The following is an 18,350-nucleotide window of genomic DNA, read 5'->3' as shown; positions in this document are numbered from 1 at the left end:
ACCAAGGACCTGAAGACTCGGACTTTCGTCCTCCCGCACAGGTACCGGCAGCGCCACACCCCATGATCCAGTGAATCCATGACTCCCCAGGCCCGACCCAGACGTCTATTGACCTCTGACTCACAGCCAGCAGAGACATGAATATCACTGCCAAGGTAAGTGAATCTCTCCACGACCTCAACATCCTCACCACAAACAGACACAGACAGGACAGCAGCATCCAAGATGTCACCGAAAGCCTGGATCTTAGTTTTGACCCAAGAAACTCGTAATCCCAGCGGTCTCGACCCGACAAAAACCGCGTGATTGGTATTTCACAGGCAGGACGTTGCACGTACGAGGACGCTACCTGTTGGAGGCATGTTCACCTGTGATCTCGAGCGCTAGCGTTTGCCGATGATGGACGTTAAAGATCCCAGGCTCCAAACCGAAGGCACCACCAACGATAGACATTAGATGATGACGAAAACCTGGAGTTCATGACTTTACATCCTCCCACTCTTTGGGAGAAAACCATTAACACCAAGCACACGAGACCTGGGCCTTGCCTGCTACTTGGTGGTGTCTACAGTTTCGAATATGCATTTCCCAACAACGACAATGACAACCTGTTGAAGATTCCAAGACCTGCCGTGTTTACCCAATGTGAAGGCAATGTCGCACCACCTATTGCAGTCATGGAGCCATGAGAGACGTGCAGCAGCAGCAGCAGCAGCAGCAGCAGCAGCAGCAGCAGCAGCAGCAGCAGCAGCAGCAGCAGCAGCAGCAGCAGCAGCAGCAGCAGCAGCAGCAGCAGCAGCAGCAGCAGCAGCAGCAGCAGCAGCAGCAGCAGCAGCAGCAGCAGCAGCAGCAGCAGCAGCAGCAGCAGCAGCAGCAGCACTTCATTCCCTTGTCCACATTTCAACGGAATGTAATCATTGACTCCCTTTAAAACTGTCGTCGCCCATGGCAACGGAAGGAATGTACGAGCCACGAGGAGAGGGCCACAAATTAACTGTTCCGGACATTCTCGATGAATATCCTTATTCGGGACCTTCTTGACCAACTGGCGGCCGGATATTTATTACATACGCAACGAAGACGCCATGCACGGGGCAAGAAAGAATAGCTGGGGGGAGATGAACGGCGGGTGTGATCCTTGTGGTTCACCTGGGTTTTTTTTGTCGGTTATTTGTTCCCTCCATGTTCATGCGTTTTATTTTATTTTTTTCCCCTCCTTATTATTGGCTGATCGTCAGTCATTCGTTGTAATTATAATTTTGGGACGGTGTATAAGCAGAGCGCTGTTCTCCCGAACACGTTTCTTTAAAGATGCGATTTTGGCAGCTTGCAGAACGATCGTTTAATTGCGAATGCGAGTGACGGAATGTTATTGTACAACGAATTCGACAACAGGATCGTCGCTGCGATGGTCGCTGAGGAAGGGATACGAAGTGGGCGGTTCTTCCGCTTACCACGCCCCCTATTCCGCTTACCACGCCCCCTATTCCACTTACCACGCCCCCTGTTCCTTACTCCTCCTCCTCCTCCTACTACTACTCCTCCTCATTTCGTCCTGCCAAACCGGGTGTGTCGCCGAGCGTCAGTCACACTCTCCGATTTCCTCTCACTTGTCTTTCCTCTCTTTCTCTTCGCTTTATCTTTTGGAAATATTAATTCAAAAGGCGACATCGGTGTCAAGTTAGTCTAATCCTTCTTCGTCCTATTTCCTTTTAATTGTGATTCCATTCATACATGTTTCGATTGTTCCGAAACACCTTCCATCTCCATTACTTCACAACTCGGTGGTCAACTCTCCTCTTCATTTCATTCACATCCCGTCCTCCTTTCTCTTAGCCCCCCCCCCCATCGAGCGAAGCACCTGCCGGGTCTTGCCCCCGTTCTCCTCACATATCGCCCCCACCATGGCGCATCCTTCGTGGAAGCGCCAGACGTCGTCCGGGGAGCAAGATCAGGACGAGCCCCGACGGTCTGGGATTCCTGCCTGGAAGCTGGAGGTGTTGGAACGACGTCGCCGGAAGGCTTCAAACACCGACGAGCCCGATGCTTCCGAAGTCGCGTCCCGCCAAGACTCGGTGGTCACCGAGGAGGTCGTCCTCATGGAGAACATCGCTCTGGTGAAGGATAACCCGTTCGTGATCCGAGAAAGGCTTCAGTCCCGCTCAAATTCCGCCTCGAGACCTTTGGTGTCACGAAGTGGCTCGCGCACCACGCAGGACATCCTCTCGGTGTACAGCGGAATGCCCGGGGTCCGCACCATCTGCACCGATAACATCATCATTATCGAGTCGGAACCTGTTGTCCTCGATTCCTGGTTCGCCGATAAACGCGAGAGCCGTGGTGGAAGTGGCGGTGATGGTGGTTACCGCCGTGGTGGCCGTGGACTGGGTGTTCGGTCTCCGTTGAGCAAGAGCGTCGAGGAGCTTAACGATCCCATTGTCAGTGGCTTTCACTCCTCGGTGTTTGAGGAGGTCGATGGAATCCGTGGTGTGGACGGTCGTTGGGTTGACGATGTTGCTCGAGTGAATTTACATGGTAGGGTGAGCCGTTTGCTCTGCAAGTTTGACAACAAGCGGCTGACGAGTTCAAGGAGCCGCAAAGCCCCCCTGCGCTCGGCCAGCATGGAGGACATCCTCTCGCAGTCTGCCGTCCGGGCGTACAACGGTCGTGGCTGCAACGACGTGACCGTTCTGTGTGATCATGCCGTGCCCGAGCGTCCCTCATTGACGAGGCAAAGGCACAGCTGTGAAAGGCATGACGATGTGCGTGAGGGCAGGAAAAGCGATTGCGATGATTCTGAGCTTCTGCAGGGTGCTGCCTTAAATGGTCATGCCATTTCTGAGTCGTGCCACGACCGTAAGGAGCAACACCGTGCGTACTGTGAAAAAACTCAAACGGTGCATACTTCTCGGAGCAGGTTCGAGGCTCTTGGATCGCAAAAGGAGACCGATGGAACTCTTGGATTAGGACGACAACTGGCTGTGCCCTTCAAACGTTTGGGCATCAATTCATTCACTGTGAATCCAAACAATAAAGAACCAATTGTAATGCATGAAATTGATGACAAGGATCAAGAGCAGATGCAAGCGAAGGAGTGGGAGAGGAGCCAAAGGCAAGAGAAGCCAGAAAGGCAAAATGAGGTTGAAAGAAAGTGGGAGAGATTTGAAGAGCTGGAGAGTGGAAATGATGGCCAGGGCGAACAAGTGAGAGAGAAGGAGGAGCCTGAGAGGAGGCAGGGGGACATGCAGAAGGGGCTGGAGGTGGAACGGGAGAGGCAGAAGGGGCTGGAGGTGGAACGGGAGAGGCAGAAGGGGCTGGAGGTGGAACGGGAGAGGCAGAAGGGGCTGGAGGTGGAACGGGAGAGGCAGAAGGGGCTGGAGGTGGAACGGGAGAGGCAGAAGGGGCTGGAGGTGGAACGGGAGAGGCAGAAGGGGCTGGAGGTGGAACGGGAGAGGCAGAAGGGGCTGGAGGTGGAACGGGAGAGGCAGAAGGGGCTGGAGGTGGAACGGGAGAGGCAGAAGGGGCTGGAGGTGGAACGGGAGAGGCAGAAGGGGCTGGAGGTGGAACGGGAGAGGCAGAAGGGGCTGGAGGTGGAACGGGAGAGGCAGAAGGGGCTGGAGGTGGAACGGGAGAGGCAGAAGGGGCTGGAGGTGGAACGGGAGAGGCAGAAGGGGCTGGAGGTGGAACGGGAGAGGCAGAAGGGGCTGGAGGTGGAACGGGAGAGGCAGAAGGGGCTGGAGGTGGAACGGGAGAGGCAGAAGGGGCTGGAGGTGGAACGGGAGAGGCAGAAGGGGCTGGAGGTGGAACGGGAGAGGCAGAAGGGGCTGGAGGTGGAACGGGAGAGGCAGAAGGGGCTGGAGGTGGAACGGGAGAGGCAGAAGGGGCTGGAGGTGGAACGGGAGAGGCAGAAGGGGCTGGAGGTGGAACGGGAGAGGCAGAAGGAGTTGGAGAGGCAGAAGGGGATGGAGGTGGAACGGGAGAGGCAGAAGGGGATGGAGGTGGAACGGGAGAGGCAGAAGGGGATGGAGGTGGAACTGGAGAGGCAGAAGGAGCTGGAGAGGCAGAAGGAGCTGGAGAGGCAGAAGGAGCTGGAGAGGCAGAAGGAGCTGGAGAGGCAGAAGGAGCTGGAGAGGCAGAAGGAGCTGGAGAGGGAACGGGAGAGGCAGAAGGAGATGGAGAGGGAACGGGAGAGGTAGAAGGAGCTGGAGAGGGAACGGGAGAGGCAGAAGGAGCTGGAGAGGGAACGGGAGAGGCAGAAGGAGCTGGAGAGGGAACGGGAGAGGCAGAAGGAGCTGGAGAGGGAACGGGAGAGGCAGAAGGAGCTGGAGAGGGAACGGGAGAGGAAGAAGGAGCTGGAGAGGGAACGGGAGAGGAAGAAGGAGCTGGAGCGGGAACGGGAGAGGCAGAAGGAGCTGGAGAGGGAACGGGAGAGGCAGAAGGAGCTGGAGAGGGAACGGGAGAGGCAGAAGGAGCTGGAGAGGGAACGGGAGAGGCAGAAGGAACTGGAGAGGGAACGGGAGAGGCAGAAGGAGCGAGAGAGGGAACGGGAGAGGAAGGAAGATCTGGAGAGGGAACGGGAGAGGAAGGAGGAGCTTGAGAGGGAACGGGAGAGGCAGAAGGAGCTCGAGAGGGAACAGGAGAGGCAGAAGGAGCTGGAGAGGCAGAAGGAGCTGGAGAGGCAGAAGGAGAAAAATAGGGAACAGAAGAGGTGCGAGGACCTGGAGAGAGACAGGTGTAAGAAGTTGGAAAGACAAGAGGAAAACAAAAAGGAGCAAGTGAGCAACAATTTGCAAGGCAACTTGTCAAGGGGCTCACACGTGGCTGTTCACAATGGTCAAGTTCTGAAGCCGAAGTATGGGGACACTACACACAAATTTATCGGCTTCGGAGCGAGATCTATGGTGCATAAAAGTGATACTTTTGAGATTCGTCCTGCTCCTGTTCCTGACCTGTCATCCATTGCAGAGGATGATCAGCAAGGTAGATCACTTGCAATTCTTCGTGTCGAATCAAAAAATTCATTTACCGTTATTCCAAAGAGGAAGAGGACACCACAGAGTGATGGAACCTATGGAAATGCTGAGCGATTGATTTTCAAGTCCTCTAAAGTGGATGCCTCTCATAGTCCAAAGCACCTGCTGCAAAACCAGGGATCTCTGAGTGATGTCACATGTGGTACTTTTGGTGGAAGCAGTGATCAGCTTGGAGCCTCTGATCAAGGTGTTGGTGTTCAGCAACCCAATACTCCAAACAAGAAAAGTGAGCAGGTGTCACCTGCTGGGATCCACACAGTTTGGAACAAATCAAGGGTTGAACAGGATGTTTCTGGCAGCAGAGAGGACAAAACCCTTGATACCAAGCAGATTCGGCCTGTAAACCTTTCTTCTCAACTTGTCCCTGTTGCATCTTCAAGTCCGGATCTTTCGGAAAGCAGAATAAGCAGCACCCTGGCCCGTGCCGCCGTTGAAAAAGTATCTGGAAAAACGATCACGGTCAAACCCCGCCGTGCAGCCGTACCTGAGGATCAGACATCCCCCCTGAATTCCCCGGTGGACGAGCCGTCACCGAAACCGAGGCCGACCAAACGTTTTCCTATGGCCGAGGAAATCCAGGTCATCGGGGGCTACCAGCAACTCGAGAGATCATGCTTATCTAAAGGTGGCAGCAAGATCAAAAACGTGAGTCTCATTGAGTCTGTTTTTAAAGTTGATGAATGTTTTGACATATTTGTTGCAATTGATATGAAAGAAAACTTGAAACATTTGGCGAAACCCATGTCGTTGCTTCCAATTGGATTGAACAGATTGCTGTGACATTATAGTTATGTTATTTATTTATTCTTACACTGAAATGGCAACTGATGGACATCACACGGTTGTTAAAATCTGTAATACAGACTTCAATTCCTGATTTTGAAGAAGAAAAAGTCCTCTTCTTATCCCCGCCACCGAACGTGAAGGAGGTTATGTTTTCACCCCTTTCTGTCTGTCTGCCTGTTTGTCTGTGTGCAGGATATCTCAAAAAGTTGTGGACAGGTTCGGTGTGTGCCAAGGATGAACTGATTAGATGTTGGTGAAGATCCGGATCTGATAATTTTTTTTAAAGTGATTCTTCAACATTGAGAGAGGGAGGGCCAAAAATGATATATAGCATGAAATTTCAAAAAGTTGTGGACGACGGATTCGGGCGAAACTTGGTGGACGGGTTGGGTGTGTGGCAAGGACAAATTGATTCGATTTTGGTGAAGATCCGAATCCGGATTTGGATTTGAGAATTGTTTAATTTTTAAAGTGATTCTTCAGCATTGAGAGCATCGGCCAAAAAACGATATAGTGCTGCATAGCATGATATTTCAAAAAATGTATTGGGCCAGATATGTTCTCGTGGATCAGGCGTTAGGTGGCGGAGGTATGCGCTCCACCGAGTGCCCTTCAGGTTCAATTAGCTTTCAATCCGCTGAGGATGTATGCCAACTATTTTACACTGTGATTGCTTTCGATGATGATGATGATGATTATTATTGTTATTTTCCCAGGTGCTTAGAAATTGACAGGATTGACTTGAAACAACATGAAACAACATGTTCGGCATTCAAATGGCACTTTTTTTTTTCTTCTGTACTTTTTATTCACGCCCATCTTCGTAGGTCGTGTGGATGGTTGTCAGCAATCGCCGAATATGGTAAAATAGCACAGTTGGTGTTTCTCTCTTCTAAAAACAAGTCCGACGTCCGGCCATTTTGAAGTATACTCATCATGGCTGTTATCCCTCAATTCTGTGCGGTAAACCCTCATGATGTAATTAGGTCAAGGTGCTACTGTTCAGCTGTGCTGGTTGTGGATTGGAGTCCACTGGAACCTCTTTCGTTAGCTGACCGGTACATATTTTGGGAGGGGTGGGTTCACAGGTTGAGACCCTCGTAATTTTCAAAGACAACTTATTCATCGATTCACGTTGCTTGGCACCTTTGCCCCTCCAAAGATGATTTTTATTTGGATTTCTTTGTTCTTTGTTGAGCATTTTCAAAATCATCATAAACTATTCATACAAAATTTGAATTTGACAAAATACTCATGCCTTGCACTTTCATAAGCGTTGACCTTTCAAAAGCATCAACGTGATGATTAAAGTCATGTGATGTTTTATTCTTTTTGATTAAAAAAACAAACAAAACCGTTTTAACCCTTTCTTTCCCCCTCCCCTTGTGAGCCATCTTCATATTACGAACACGGAATCTGTGGATATTATTTGAACTCCTTCATCCACCTGTGTGTTCTCTCACTTCTTCCAATCTCTTACGCAACTCCCCATTTTTATCTTGCTCTTCTTTCTTTATCGTTATTTTTTTAAAAAAAAAACTTTTTCTCTACAGCGTCTATGGGTCATGGAGGTGCTGCAACACAAATCACACACGCACACACACACATACATACAGACAAACGCATGAGACAACTAAAACAGCACTCGGTAGAACGCATACCCCTGCCAGGCGAACAGTTTGCATTTGTATCCCATTGATGGGCCGGATCTGCATCCGAACCTGAACCAAAGTCTAATCGGCTTGTTCTCGTCACCTACCCAACTCATCCACCAAGTTTTGTCACAATCCTTCCACAACTTTTTCAGATGTCATACTCACAAACAGGGGTGAATACATAACATCCGTCCACCTCCGGTTGCAGAGGTACCAACGCACTTGATTTGAGATAAATTCACCAAGTCTTCGGGGGGAGTGATGCAACTGATAGGGACACTCTAGTTCCTGGCGACACGGTTTATGTTGTTGCTTTTGTCTTTAGAACTAACCCCCCGCCGGTTCCCCACACCTTATCGGATGCCAACACACAGGGTTTGTTTGATCTCTATCCTCTAAATGCTGAGTATCAAACAACGAAGCAGGGCGTACCATTTTTTTTTTAGTCTTTGCTATGACTCAGCCAGTGTTGTGATTGAACCAATGACCCCTCCCCCAGACCACCCCCCAGACTGAAAGCACATTGAGTCTCGAGTCTGGTTAACACGTTTCACTCCTATATCGTTTCTTTCGACTTTCACCGACACAGCACGTGGACATAATGTGGATTCCCCGAATGTTAACACTCGAAACTTCATTTTCGAGTTTATTCTTGTTACTTCTGCGATAAAGGATAAACTTTCTGGCATGAGATATAATTGTGCTAAAAGTTAAGAACTTTCTAATTTTTACTTGGTGTTTAACAGTTGAGTTTTTGTTGTCGTATTTTTTTTTCAGTTCATCAGTATGTCCATCGAGCATATTGAGAGATTTTGTCAAAAATGAACAACTTCGTATTGTTTTGGGGAATTTGTACTAATTAGCCTTCTTACAATTTTGAAATCTGACCGTTGTGGACTTTTCATCCGAGTAAAGAAATTGAGTAAGTGCCTTGGCTTGTTTGTCGCTCCTGGCTGAGCACGTAGCTCATGATTGTGGGATCCCAGGTTCAAATCCCATATGTTATGTTGATTCGTCCATTGTCTAATAATGTCCACTGAAATTAATGTAAAACGACCCTCATGTGTCACATAATGTATTTCTTCGAGTACATGTGATGCATGTTCAAGTTCCTCAAAACGTTTTTGATTAATCCTGATCCTGATGGACCATACTCTGCTGCAGAGTGTCGGTTCTACCGAAGCAATTGCTTGGCAGCGGTTAAACTGGATGGTTTGCCATCGCCTTCCCAGTGCAGTCGTCAGGGCAGGATTTTGGAATTTAGCAATTGTACCGGTGATAGCTCGCCTACTCTTTTGGGAAGTATACCCTGGGATCTTTAGCGTCCACTAATTCATGTCGAGAGAAGGAACGCCCAATTTTATCGTCCATCAGAGGGTCCGCACGCACACACACATTGATGAATAATCCTGCCTGTGAAACACCAGGATGGTAGTTTATAGCTGGGCGGCTGAGATGAAACCATGGCTCGATGGCTCTCTCGTGTCGAGTGTCCCTCTCTCTTGGCCATCTTGCGATCCCCTTTGATCAATATGTTGAATAAATTATAAAACGATGAATAAATAACTGAATACTTTGACGCAAATAGTCAAGGGGAACCAGGTATTGTTCATCTCCTTCCAGGAGCGGAAGCTGTTTGTGTCCGGAGATGTACCTGTTTCCCTTCTGGTCTGCATGTTATCATTTGCTGTCGGTGCTGCTGCTGCTGTCACTATCGTTTGAGAAATAATTTCAGGGTTCTCTACTCTTTCATTGACTATCATATTATAAGTGTGTCTGTGTGTTTGTTCTATGCACTCCTGAGCAATAATTAATCGTGGTGGTAGGACCCCCATGTACGGTATGGTGCATTGTACCATTCCCAGTTTTCGTTGGAATTCCAAGCGTAACTGAAATATGCTAGTTCTGGAGGAATTAACGAACGGGTTCTTTGTTGGCTTATGAAAACAAGTTTAAATGACCATTGTATGAAAAAAAGTTCCTCGCTAATTGGAGAATGTCAGTCATATTAAACGATCGAGGAATACTACACTAAACGTGAAGGTGACTTTCGATCTGCATCAGTGGACAGTTCGAACGACAGATTTTATCAACCGAAAGGTTGATCAGGGTCTTGTAACCGTGAGAAGAAAATGAAAGTTGAAAATTATATTATACAGGTGTTGGAGCTGTTTGCTCCGATGATTAGCCAACACTCGAAACGTCAGCTTCACCTTGCTTCCCACGGCAGTTATCACACCTTTTCATATTGAAAGATCGCTGGGTATCGATGCTTCAAACTGGTTTCTGGTCTCGTGTGAACTTTTGCCTGCGGCACGATGATCCAGATTCAAACTCGGTCATCAAAATATCTGTGAAATAATAAACATGTAGGTATTTGGGCTAATCATGGTACTGGATAGGTGATATATATTTATATTTTTTTTCTGCAATTTCCATGGCAACCACAACCTTTTAACATCACATGATCACATCAAACAGTGACAGAGCCTTTCACATCTTTCACCTTTTGAATTATTTTAATGATCTCACGATCGTCGTGCATCTATTTGCTCGGTTTTTGAACATCGATCAATTCTTTCCACCTTCTACTTTCCACTTTCGAAACACTGAAAGTTACTAACATCAAAATGACCAACTCAGGAATCATAAAAAAAAAATTGCATGGAATTGCATCGATTGTTTTCGATCATTGCATAGAAAACTGGAGTTCATAGAATACCTTACCCCGCGTAGTCTTGAGAAAAAAGGATTTGTGGGCAGGTTTTGTGAGCGGTGAATCCAGTTCTGCAGTGTTCAAGTATGTATATAATTCATTTGAAATAAAATAAAGATTTTAGAGGTTGTCTGAAAAAACAACAACATTTTTGCGGAAGTTTATCGCCATTGATGCAGCGTCTTTCACAACGCCTTATTTAACGTGTTGCATGAGTTGTTCTTGCCTGTTTTTGTGTCCTACGAGTCGTTAAAAACAGTAAGTTTCCTGTTTCGAATGAAAGTGATGTTTGTAGACAAAGTGAACCAATTGCTTCACCCCTCTTTTCGCTTCGTGTGTCCAGGGTAATAAACCACCGCCCCCCCCCCTTTCCTGGCACTTTGTTTGGGTTTTTGTGCCGACTGGAGCAGTTCGAAAACTCCTACGAATGAGATGCTCACAACAGTAAAAGACAAGTCGATGGTTTTCTGATTTTTATTTTTTTCTTTCTTTCCTTTTTAATATGCAAGTTGATACAACTAGTGGGCTGGCAGGATGGCCGACACTTAGAGGTATGTACATTCACCTCGAAACCATGCAGCGTGTGTAGGAATCGCAAGCGGGCTCTAAACCGTCTCATCCTGGTGATTCACGGACAGGGTGATTCATCAATGTGTGTGTATGTGCGCACCATCCCTCGGATGGACGTTAAACTGAGTGCTCTATCTGCTAGCATCAGTTGGTGGATGTTAAAGATCGCATGAGGACCTTTGCAAAGAGTCGGTGAGCTGTCGCCGGCACCTTGAATAAGTTCCAAGTTCCTGCCCAGACTTCTGCTTGGAAGGCAATGGCAAACCTCCCAGTATAATCCTTGTTCAGGAAGCTGCTTCGGTGGCATCGACGCTCTCGAGACAGACAGACAGACAGACAGACAGACAGTAATATATAATTAATGTATACATATATTATATATGCTACTTCAGACCATTTATTTATTTATTTATTTATTTACTTATCTGGTGTGTCTTGGACAACTGTGATTGTCTTGTTCACATAACCTTTTGAACGCTCCATGTACTTGTAATGCTTTAGGGTACCGTTTATGTCTTTCGTGACGTCCTTGCGAAAGATGGATTTTTCTACAACCTCGTTGCATTTGATTCCTCGTCACTTTCTCATCGAAGGGAAGAGGAAGTAATGATCCCTTTACTTGTAGACACTCCTCATTTACTTGTTATAGACGAGCTGCTCTTACTCGTGATCTTAGCGAGAGTGGTTTAATGACGTGAGATTGCCTCCAAATAATTCATAATGACCCTGTTGCTGGGATTGAAGTCATGTCAGATTCCACTGTCTTGAAATGCTTCCAATGATCATTTCCTTATCAACACGTGCATCAATTCATTGTTTATTTAGGTTTATATGTTTAGCTGAGTTTTTCTACTGTTTCGGTTCAGGTCTTTCTCTCCCCGACCCCTCCTTTGCTCGAGATGGAAGAGGCTATCGTAATCTGTCGGGGTGTAAGGGTGAGTCCGCACGGACATCTACTTTGATCTGGATTGTTCATTCTCGTATCTCCTGGAAGCTATCTACCCTCATGAAGCTCTGCATTGTTAAATTCTCCGTTTCATTTGTTTTTCTTTTTCTTGTCTATTTATATAGAGCTGCACCGCATCGCACGAGGTGTTGTCATGCGCTGCCGTGCAAATGCTGTTTTATCGGTTTAGTTCGGGGTTCAGCTTTCTATATGGCTGTTAATGGGGTTTCAAGTTTGATCATAAAGAAACACTCATCCGTTACACTTTATTGTGAAGGGTTCCTGCTGTCTGGCCAGGCTGGCAGGATGGTTCACCTTTAAGCTGTCGACCTTGGGTTTGAATCCTGACGCAGCTATAAACTGTTATCCCAGTGCTTCACAGACAGTACGATTCATCAATGTGTGTGCTGCCGCTCGGATGGAAGTTGAGTGGTCGTCTTGTCTCTCAGCATTATTTGGTGGACATTAAAGACTCATGGTGTACTTATCGAGGAGTTGGCGAGCTATCGCTGGCACCATGAACAAATTGCAAATTCCTCTCCAACCAGCAGAGGGCATCGCTTCGGTGGCACAGCCGCACCTTCAGCCGATGATCATACCCCTCTGCATTGTGCTGTCGTACCGTTTGAACCGCTACATTTAAGTTCCTCCAGGCTTTTAAAACGGGCACTTGTATGATTTACTGGGTACAATTTTTTGCTCCAAGTAAATCGATTATTTTCTTTCCGACGGTATCATTGTTACAATTGTAAGACAGCAGGAACCCTTTAGAATGAAGCTTAACGGACGGACGCACACACACACACACACACTTCTCCTTTTAGTAATAGGTTCTCGGTAATAATTGATGCTGTATCATGTTAAGCAGAGTAGACTGCCCGATTGTTCATGTCTAACTTCACAGCACACATTTTGTCACTACTTGACATGGTAGGCATACATTATTTATCGTAGTTGAAGCATTGTGTAATAGACTGATTAAACAAAATGATACGTGGATTGTACATGAGAAAAGTTCCTTTTTTGAAATGTCATTAAACTACAAGCACACAAAGTGAATCGGAGGGGGCAACTGTGGATCTGCTGATAACAACCGTGCTTGGAGTTTACATTAAGCCACACGTTTACACTTCTCTTTAGACCCTCTTCAGAGAGATTCTGAGGATGTACCTTGATCAACAAGGCAGCATTTTCCATTATTTAGTTTTGCAGCTAAATTGTATCTTTCTTTACTCTGTTGTCTGTAAAGGGACTCGCCAGGTGGACTTGAGGAGTATAAATGGAATTGTGCTTTCCATTAAGGTTTACTCGCTTAACTTGATGATGTGTTCTACTTTTGTTAATTTATGCTCTTGTGTGGGATGTAAATGTTGAAGCACTGCGTGGAATCGAGGGGCAGTAATTAGTACGTGGCCCTGCTTTTTTACCATCCCATACCCACCTGCAAGGCTGATATTTATTTATTTTTATATATATTTTAATTTTCTCCTCTTTCCTGTCATTATCATGTATCCACCATTCATCATTTAGACTTTCCAAAGAGGAGAAACAGCACCCTTTCTTCCCTTTCTTGTGATCGTTACGTGCCCTGTTTTGATGTACAGTGTTTGTAGACACTTTGTATTACTGGCATTGAACCAGCTGCTTCGCATACGGTAATTGAACAACATAACTTCTACAATGTTGCAGTACAGTAATAGTTTATCGACAGTCAATATTTCAAAAAAAAAAGTTTGATTCAACAAATATTTTGTTTACTGCTATCAAGCCACCGTTAATTTTAATAATAAGCAGACTTATTCGCCAAAAAAACAACATTGTGTATTAGCTTTTTGTTCCCAGGGATTGGAAGTTGCATCTTTTTTTGAAAAAAAAATTTGAAGTTGCAAAATGAAATTTTCATTAAGTCATGGATAATACACCACCGTAAAGGCCTCGCCTTGCACTCGACGTGATGTCATAATGATGTCCCAGACGTAGCGCCATCTTACTAAATCCGTCATCGTGACGTCTCTGGTCTGGCATTTCAGCCCGTCACCTACAGATGCCAAACACAGGTAGTCAGATAGTCAAATATATGGCTTGTGTTATTAAACTACCTTCAGCGAAGCAATGGGACGGGTTTACTTGCATGTCAGTAGATGATTAGCCTACCCCGAGACGTAATGATGTCCCAGATGAAATACTGTCATGACGTCCAAGTGAAAAGAGCGTGACAGACAGAGGGATGAATGGACGGACCGAGAAATCCGGATACTTTAATACTATATATGGATTATTTGTAAAATTGGGATTTAATTTTAATCAAATTAATTTGGAAAGTCTCTTATTCCATGATGGAATTGTACAGAAATAGGGTCATTCCATGTCAAATCATCAAAGAATCTGCCGTCATCTCTCAGATTTTTGTAAAACTTTGGGAACCAATTGGGACCCATGAAAAACGGCAAGAACTCAAATATTTTTGCTAACAGCCTCTTAATTAGTGAGATACAAACTAACGAACTTTGGACTAATTAGCACGACATCGCGAATTCAAATGGCCATATCTCTAAAAAGTATAACACCTAGAGAGCTGGTTTTGGTGTCATTTTAAAGGTATTTTCATGCCCTATGAATTTGTCTGGGCAACATTTTCCTACCTCCAACCACAAAAAAGTTATCACAAAATATAAACTTCAATTGTGAATCCCCAAAAAATGTATCCTTCAAATTTCCTCAAATTCATCCCAGAGGTACTTTATGATGTGAAGAAGCTTCCACATAAATTTTGTGATGGGCACTCCAATAGTTTCTGAGATATGAGCAATAATGTACATGTACATATGGCATATAGGTTCGAAAATCAGCATTTGTAATGTATTATACAATCATTCTAACCTAGCCATGACAGGGAACACAGGGAACGACCATCAATTGCTTTGAAGTATCATATACTTTCATTTTCAACTGGGCCTGAGGGGAAGAAACAAGTGCTGCTGTTGCTGCATTGAAGAGGAAATTGAAAGCCTAAGTCAGGTTCGTGAACACTGTGTACTTGAACTCACTTATTGATTGTATAATTCTTTGATGATTTGAGATGGAATGACCCAATATTTGAAGTCATGAACTGGGGTATCTGTTTAAGAAGTTGTGTTCAAATTCGTCACTTGCCTGCGACTTCAAGAAGGGTTAGTGTTAGGGCTGGAAAGCTGTGAATTATTATGGAAACTTAAAAATAATTGTTGGATTTACCTTTAAATCTTAGATTAAAAACAGGAAACGATATCTTCTTTGCCATATATGATGTGTAACTGTAGTTTAGCAATAAGTACACCACTGCAGCAATGGTAAACCACTCTTACCACAATAACTACACCACTCCTTTTGAGGAAATGTTGAGGTCTGCATCATAAAGGCTCCAAAAGACTTGCAAGGACAAAATGATTAGCAGTCAAAGGATATGATCCATTTTAGAAACCTCTTTCACTCACTCTCTGTTCGTTCAGCAATGTTTTAGACTTTTTGGGGCGTCCGCATGATAAGGCACTTTCTGCCCCCCCCCCCCGCCCATCCTGGCAAAAGGCGGGAGGGGGCATTCCCACCACACCACACCCCTCTGCTCTGGCATCCCAGCTCCTACTAGATGACTTTATATCAGACTGTCCCGTGTAACTTTATAAGTACTGCATCATGTAAACAGCATGTAACGAGAGCGAAGTCTACGACACGCTATCGCAAATCCCCATGCTTCCCACTTAAAGCAAAGTTGAATGATGGCAAAAAGTTCTTCCAGGAATGACCCATTATCAAATTTATTTATTTATTTTCCTATTTTGACCCCTGTTTTGAAAAAAAAAAGAAAAGTTTTTCTATTTTGACCCTTGTGACCCCAAGTCCCCACCCTGAACCAGTGGTCAAATCCAAAAAATTGTTACATATTTCATGTGACCCTCAGTGTTGATTGAATATGAAAGGCTTCATTAACCCGTGCACGTGACGTGAGAAGCAGGGTTGAGCAATTGTTTCATGTCCATCTGTCTGGTCTGTCTGTCTGTCTGTCTTATCAGTTTATGATCGAGGAACAGCTTATTTAAATCAAATGTTAAATTTTGAACATGAATCGGAGCAGCAATATGAAGACAAGTCTGTCTTTTTATGTACCTTGGCTTTGAATTTGTCCCGATTGTGCATGTGCAGAGGAGAGTGATAATTTTTAAAGGTGTAGCCGCTTCAATATTTGGTATGTCCATCCGTCCGTCCATCAAATTTTCTTTTTTTAAGCTGTGCACATGCTGAATTGATGCAAGGGGTAGCTCTCGCTGCCTTGCATCCATTCATCCATCCATTGGGACCATACCCTGTACAGAGTGTTGTTACTGCCTCAGCAGTCTCCTTGGCTATTGGACACAATCCTGGACGGGTCGCCACTCCGACACAGGATACTCGAGTGGCTCAATCATCCCAGCAAGCTGGTTCTCATTTTGCCCACCTTGGAAGGATAGCAGGCTGAATCGAATCCCACCTGGTAGTAATATTCAATAGCCGAGCGTGATTTGAACTCAGCACAGCAGGATTCCAAGCCCGCCACCCTAACCATTAAGCCAACACCAGGCATTGCCTTGCATCACAAGAAGGAAATGCCAAACTGCACCGCTTCCTTCAGACGCACGTGCGATTTATTTATTTATTTATTTATTTATTTATTTACTTACTTATTAATTTTTTTTTGTTGTTTTTATTTACTCTGCCTGCTTTGCGGTCAAACAAAATTGAAAATCATTCCAAACAAGAAATTTCTTGTTTTCAAGGACGTCATAAAGGACACAAACAACAGGCACGAATTACTAATGTTATGTGTTCAATCGAGCGCTGTAATCAGCACCGTGTAAAATGGTGTTAAAAACCGGAATTTATCGATTTATGAATTTTGCAAGCTTTATTTTATTTAAATTGAGTTATATACTTGAACTCTGGAGAACACAAATCGCCTACATAATATTCCCTAAAATCTCCAGTTTTACAGTACTTCAATTTAAATAAAGGTTCAATGGGGTGGTGTCCAGGATTGCTTCTGGACTACTTCACAAAGCACAAAACTTTCGGTTTTTTTAATTTTTAAAACGATCGTTAAAAATTATTATCTTATTAAAGGCCCTGTCACACCTTGACGATTTAGCCAACGTATGCCTGACGTATGCAAAATTGGGCTAAAACGTCGGCACACGTCGAATACGTTATGGGTAAGTTTCTATACGTTAAGAGCACGCTGACAAACGTCGTAGTTCGCCGAGTATGTCGACAAATTTTCAGCATGTTGAAAACTTTTCGACGTATGCCAGCGTATGACTCGCACGTTCCGCATGCGCTGGCCATAAGTTGTAAGCACGTTACGCGATCGTTGACACACGTCGACACATGTTACTTGTAAGTTACTCATAAGTCGAAACACGTCGAGGTAATGTTTAGCGTACCCGAAACTTATTTCTAACCTATGAGTAACGTGCTTTGAACCTATCTCCAGCGCATATTGACGTATGTAGACGTATTTGACGTGTGCCAGCGTTTTAGACAAATTTTTTATACGTTGGCATACGCTGGCTAAATCGTCAAGGTGTGACAGCCCCTTTTAAGTGGATCTAATGTAAATGGCTGAATTGGCTCCATAGTAGTTTATTTACCAAAGGGCACAATGACCCCCAGAAACAAAGAACACACGTATGCAGTTGCAAGAATGTGTGTGTGTGTTGCTTTTCTGTGACATCGTGTGCAATTTGTGTTCCTCTTCATTGCCGTGCTGTTTAAACTCAGGAACTTGAGGTGTGCAATAGTTTCAACCCAAGAGCAAAAAAAAGGATATCTTGTTTCTTCAAGAGCCTCAAGTGAACACCTATCAGTTTGTCTTTGTTGACACTAAAGTGTCAGATCCCCTTCGACCGGTATTGTAGAATCCGAACGAGAGGAACAATCTTTGAGATTAGTTTCAAAAACACAATAGCAAAACAATGCAAAAGAAAGTTAAAAGTATGCAAGGGTTTATTTTTTTTTTTCTCTCTTTCTGTGAAATTTCTCTGAAAGAGTAACATAACAATCCTGGAGTAAATACATGCACTGGTATAAAACTGGTGTTGATGTGGTAAAATAGTGTTGGTGTAAATGGTATTTGGTTTTTTTTTTTTTACTTGGCGAAAAAAAAATTAATCAAGATTGTTGGTCTAGCGTTTGTTTGTCTGTCTGTCTGTCTGTCTGTTTGTCACACGATTTTTGGCCACAGTATTCAAGGAATCGTTGTGAATTTTTTTTGTTTGTGTAGGTGACTGGCCAAAGACAGCAACACTACATTTTGGTGAATATCCAGATCCGGATGCGGATCTGATCATTTTTCACATGATTCTTCACCAACGAGAGATCGAGCCAAAAACTATATGTAGCACAATATCTCAAAAAGTTGTGGAGGATTCGGATGAAACTTGGTGGGCAGGTTTGGAGTGTGACGAGGATGAATCGGTGAAATTTTGGTGAAGATCCGAATGAGGATCCAGATACGAGAATTCTTTTCGCCAAGTTGTCACTGTGAGTGATATATATGTATATATATATATATATATATATATATATATATATATATATATATATATATATATATATATATATATATTTTTTTT

The 18,350-nt window shown here is 44.8% G+C and overlaps 1 protein-coding gene across 2 annotated transcripts in view; it reads left to right on the top strand.

Annotated features, from left to right (window-relative positions):
- Positions 1–903: 903 nt before the first annotated feature.
- LOC147035496 (uncharacterized) overlaps positions 904–18,350 on the top strand; it is a 61,294-nt gene continuing 43,847 nt past the window's right edge. The window contains exons 1-2 of one of the 2 annotated variants that reach the window (XM_085899281.1): positions 904–4,132; positions 4,211–5,678. In XM_085899281.1, coding sequence (XP_085755407.1) covers positions 1,905–4,132; positions 4,211–5,678 — 3,696 coding nt within the window. In that variant the 5' untranslated portion in view covers positions 904–1,904. The remainder of the gene's footprint in view (positions 4,133–4,210; positions 5,679–18,350) is intronic. The other variant, XM_085899292.1, reaches the window with a different exon arrangement.

The sequence above is a fragment of the Eptatretus burgeri genome, chromosome 1 (genome assembly GCF_056783735.1).
Source record: "Eptatretus burgeri isolate ZD-2024b chromosome 1, Ebu_testis_v1, whole genome shotgun sequence".
NCBI classification, from domain to species: Eukaryota; Metazoa; Chordata; class Myxini; order Myxiniformes; family Myxinidae; genus Eptatretus; species Eptatretus burgeri.
Note: the sequence above shows the minus strand (reverse complement) of the source record. Positions and strands in the feature narration are given on the sequence as shown.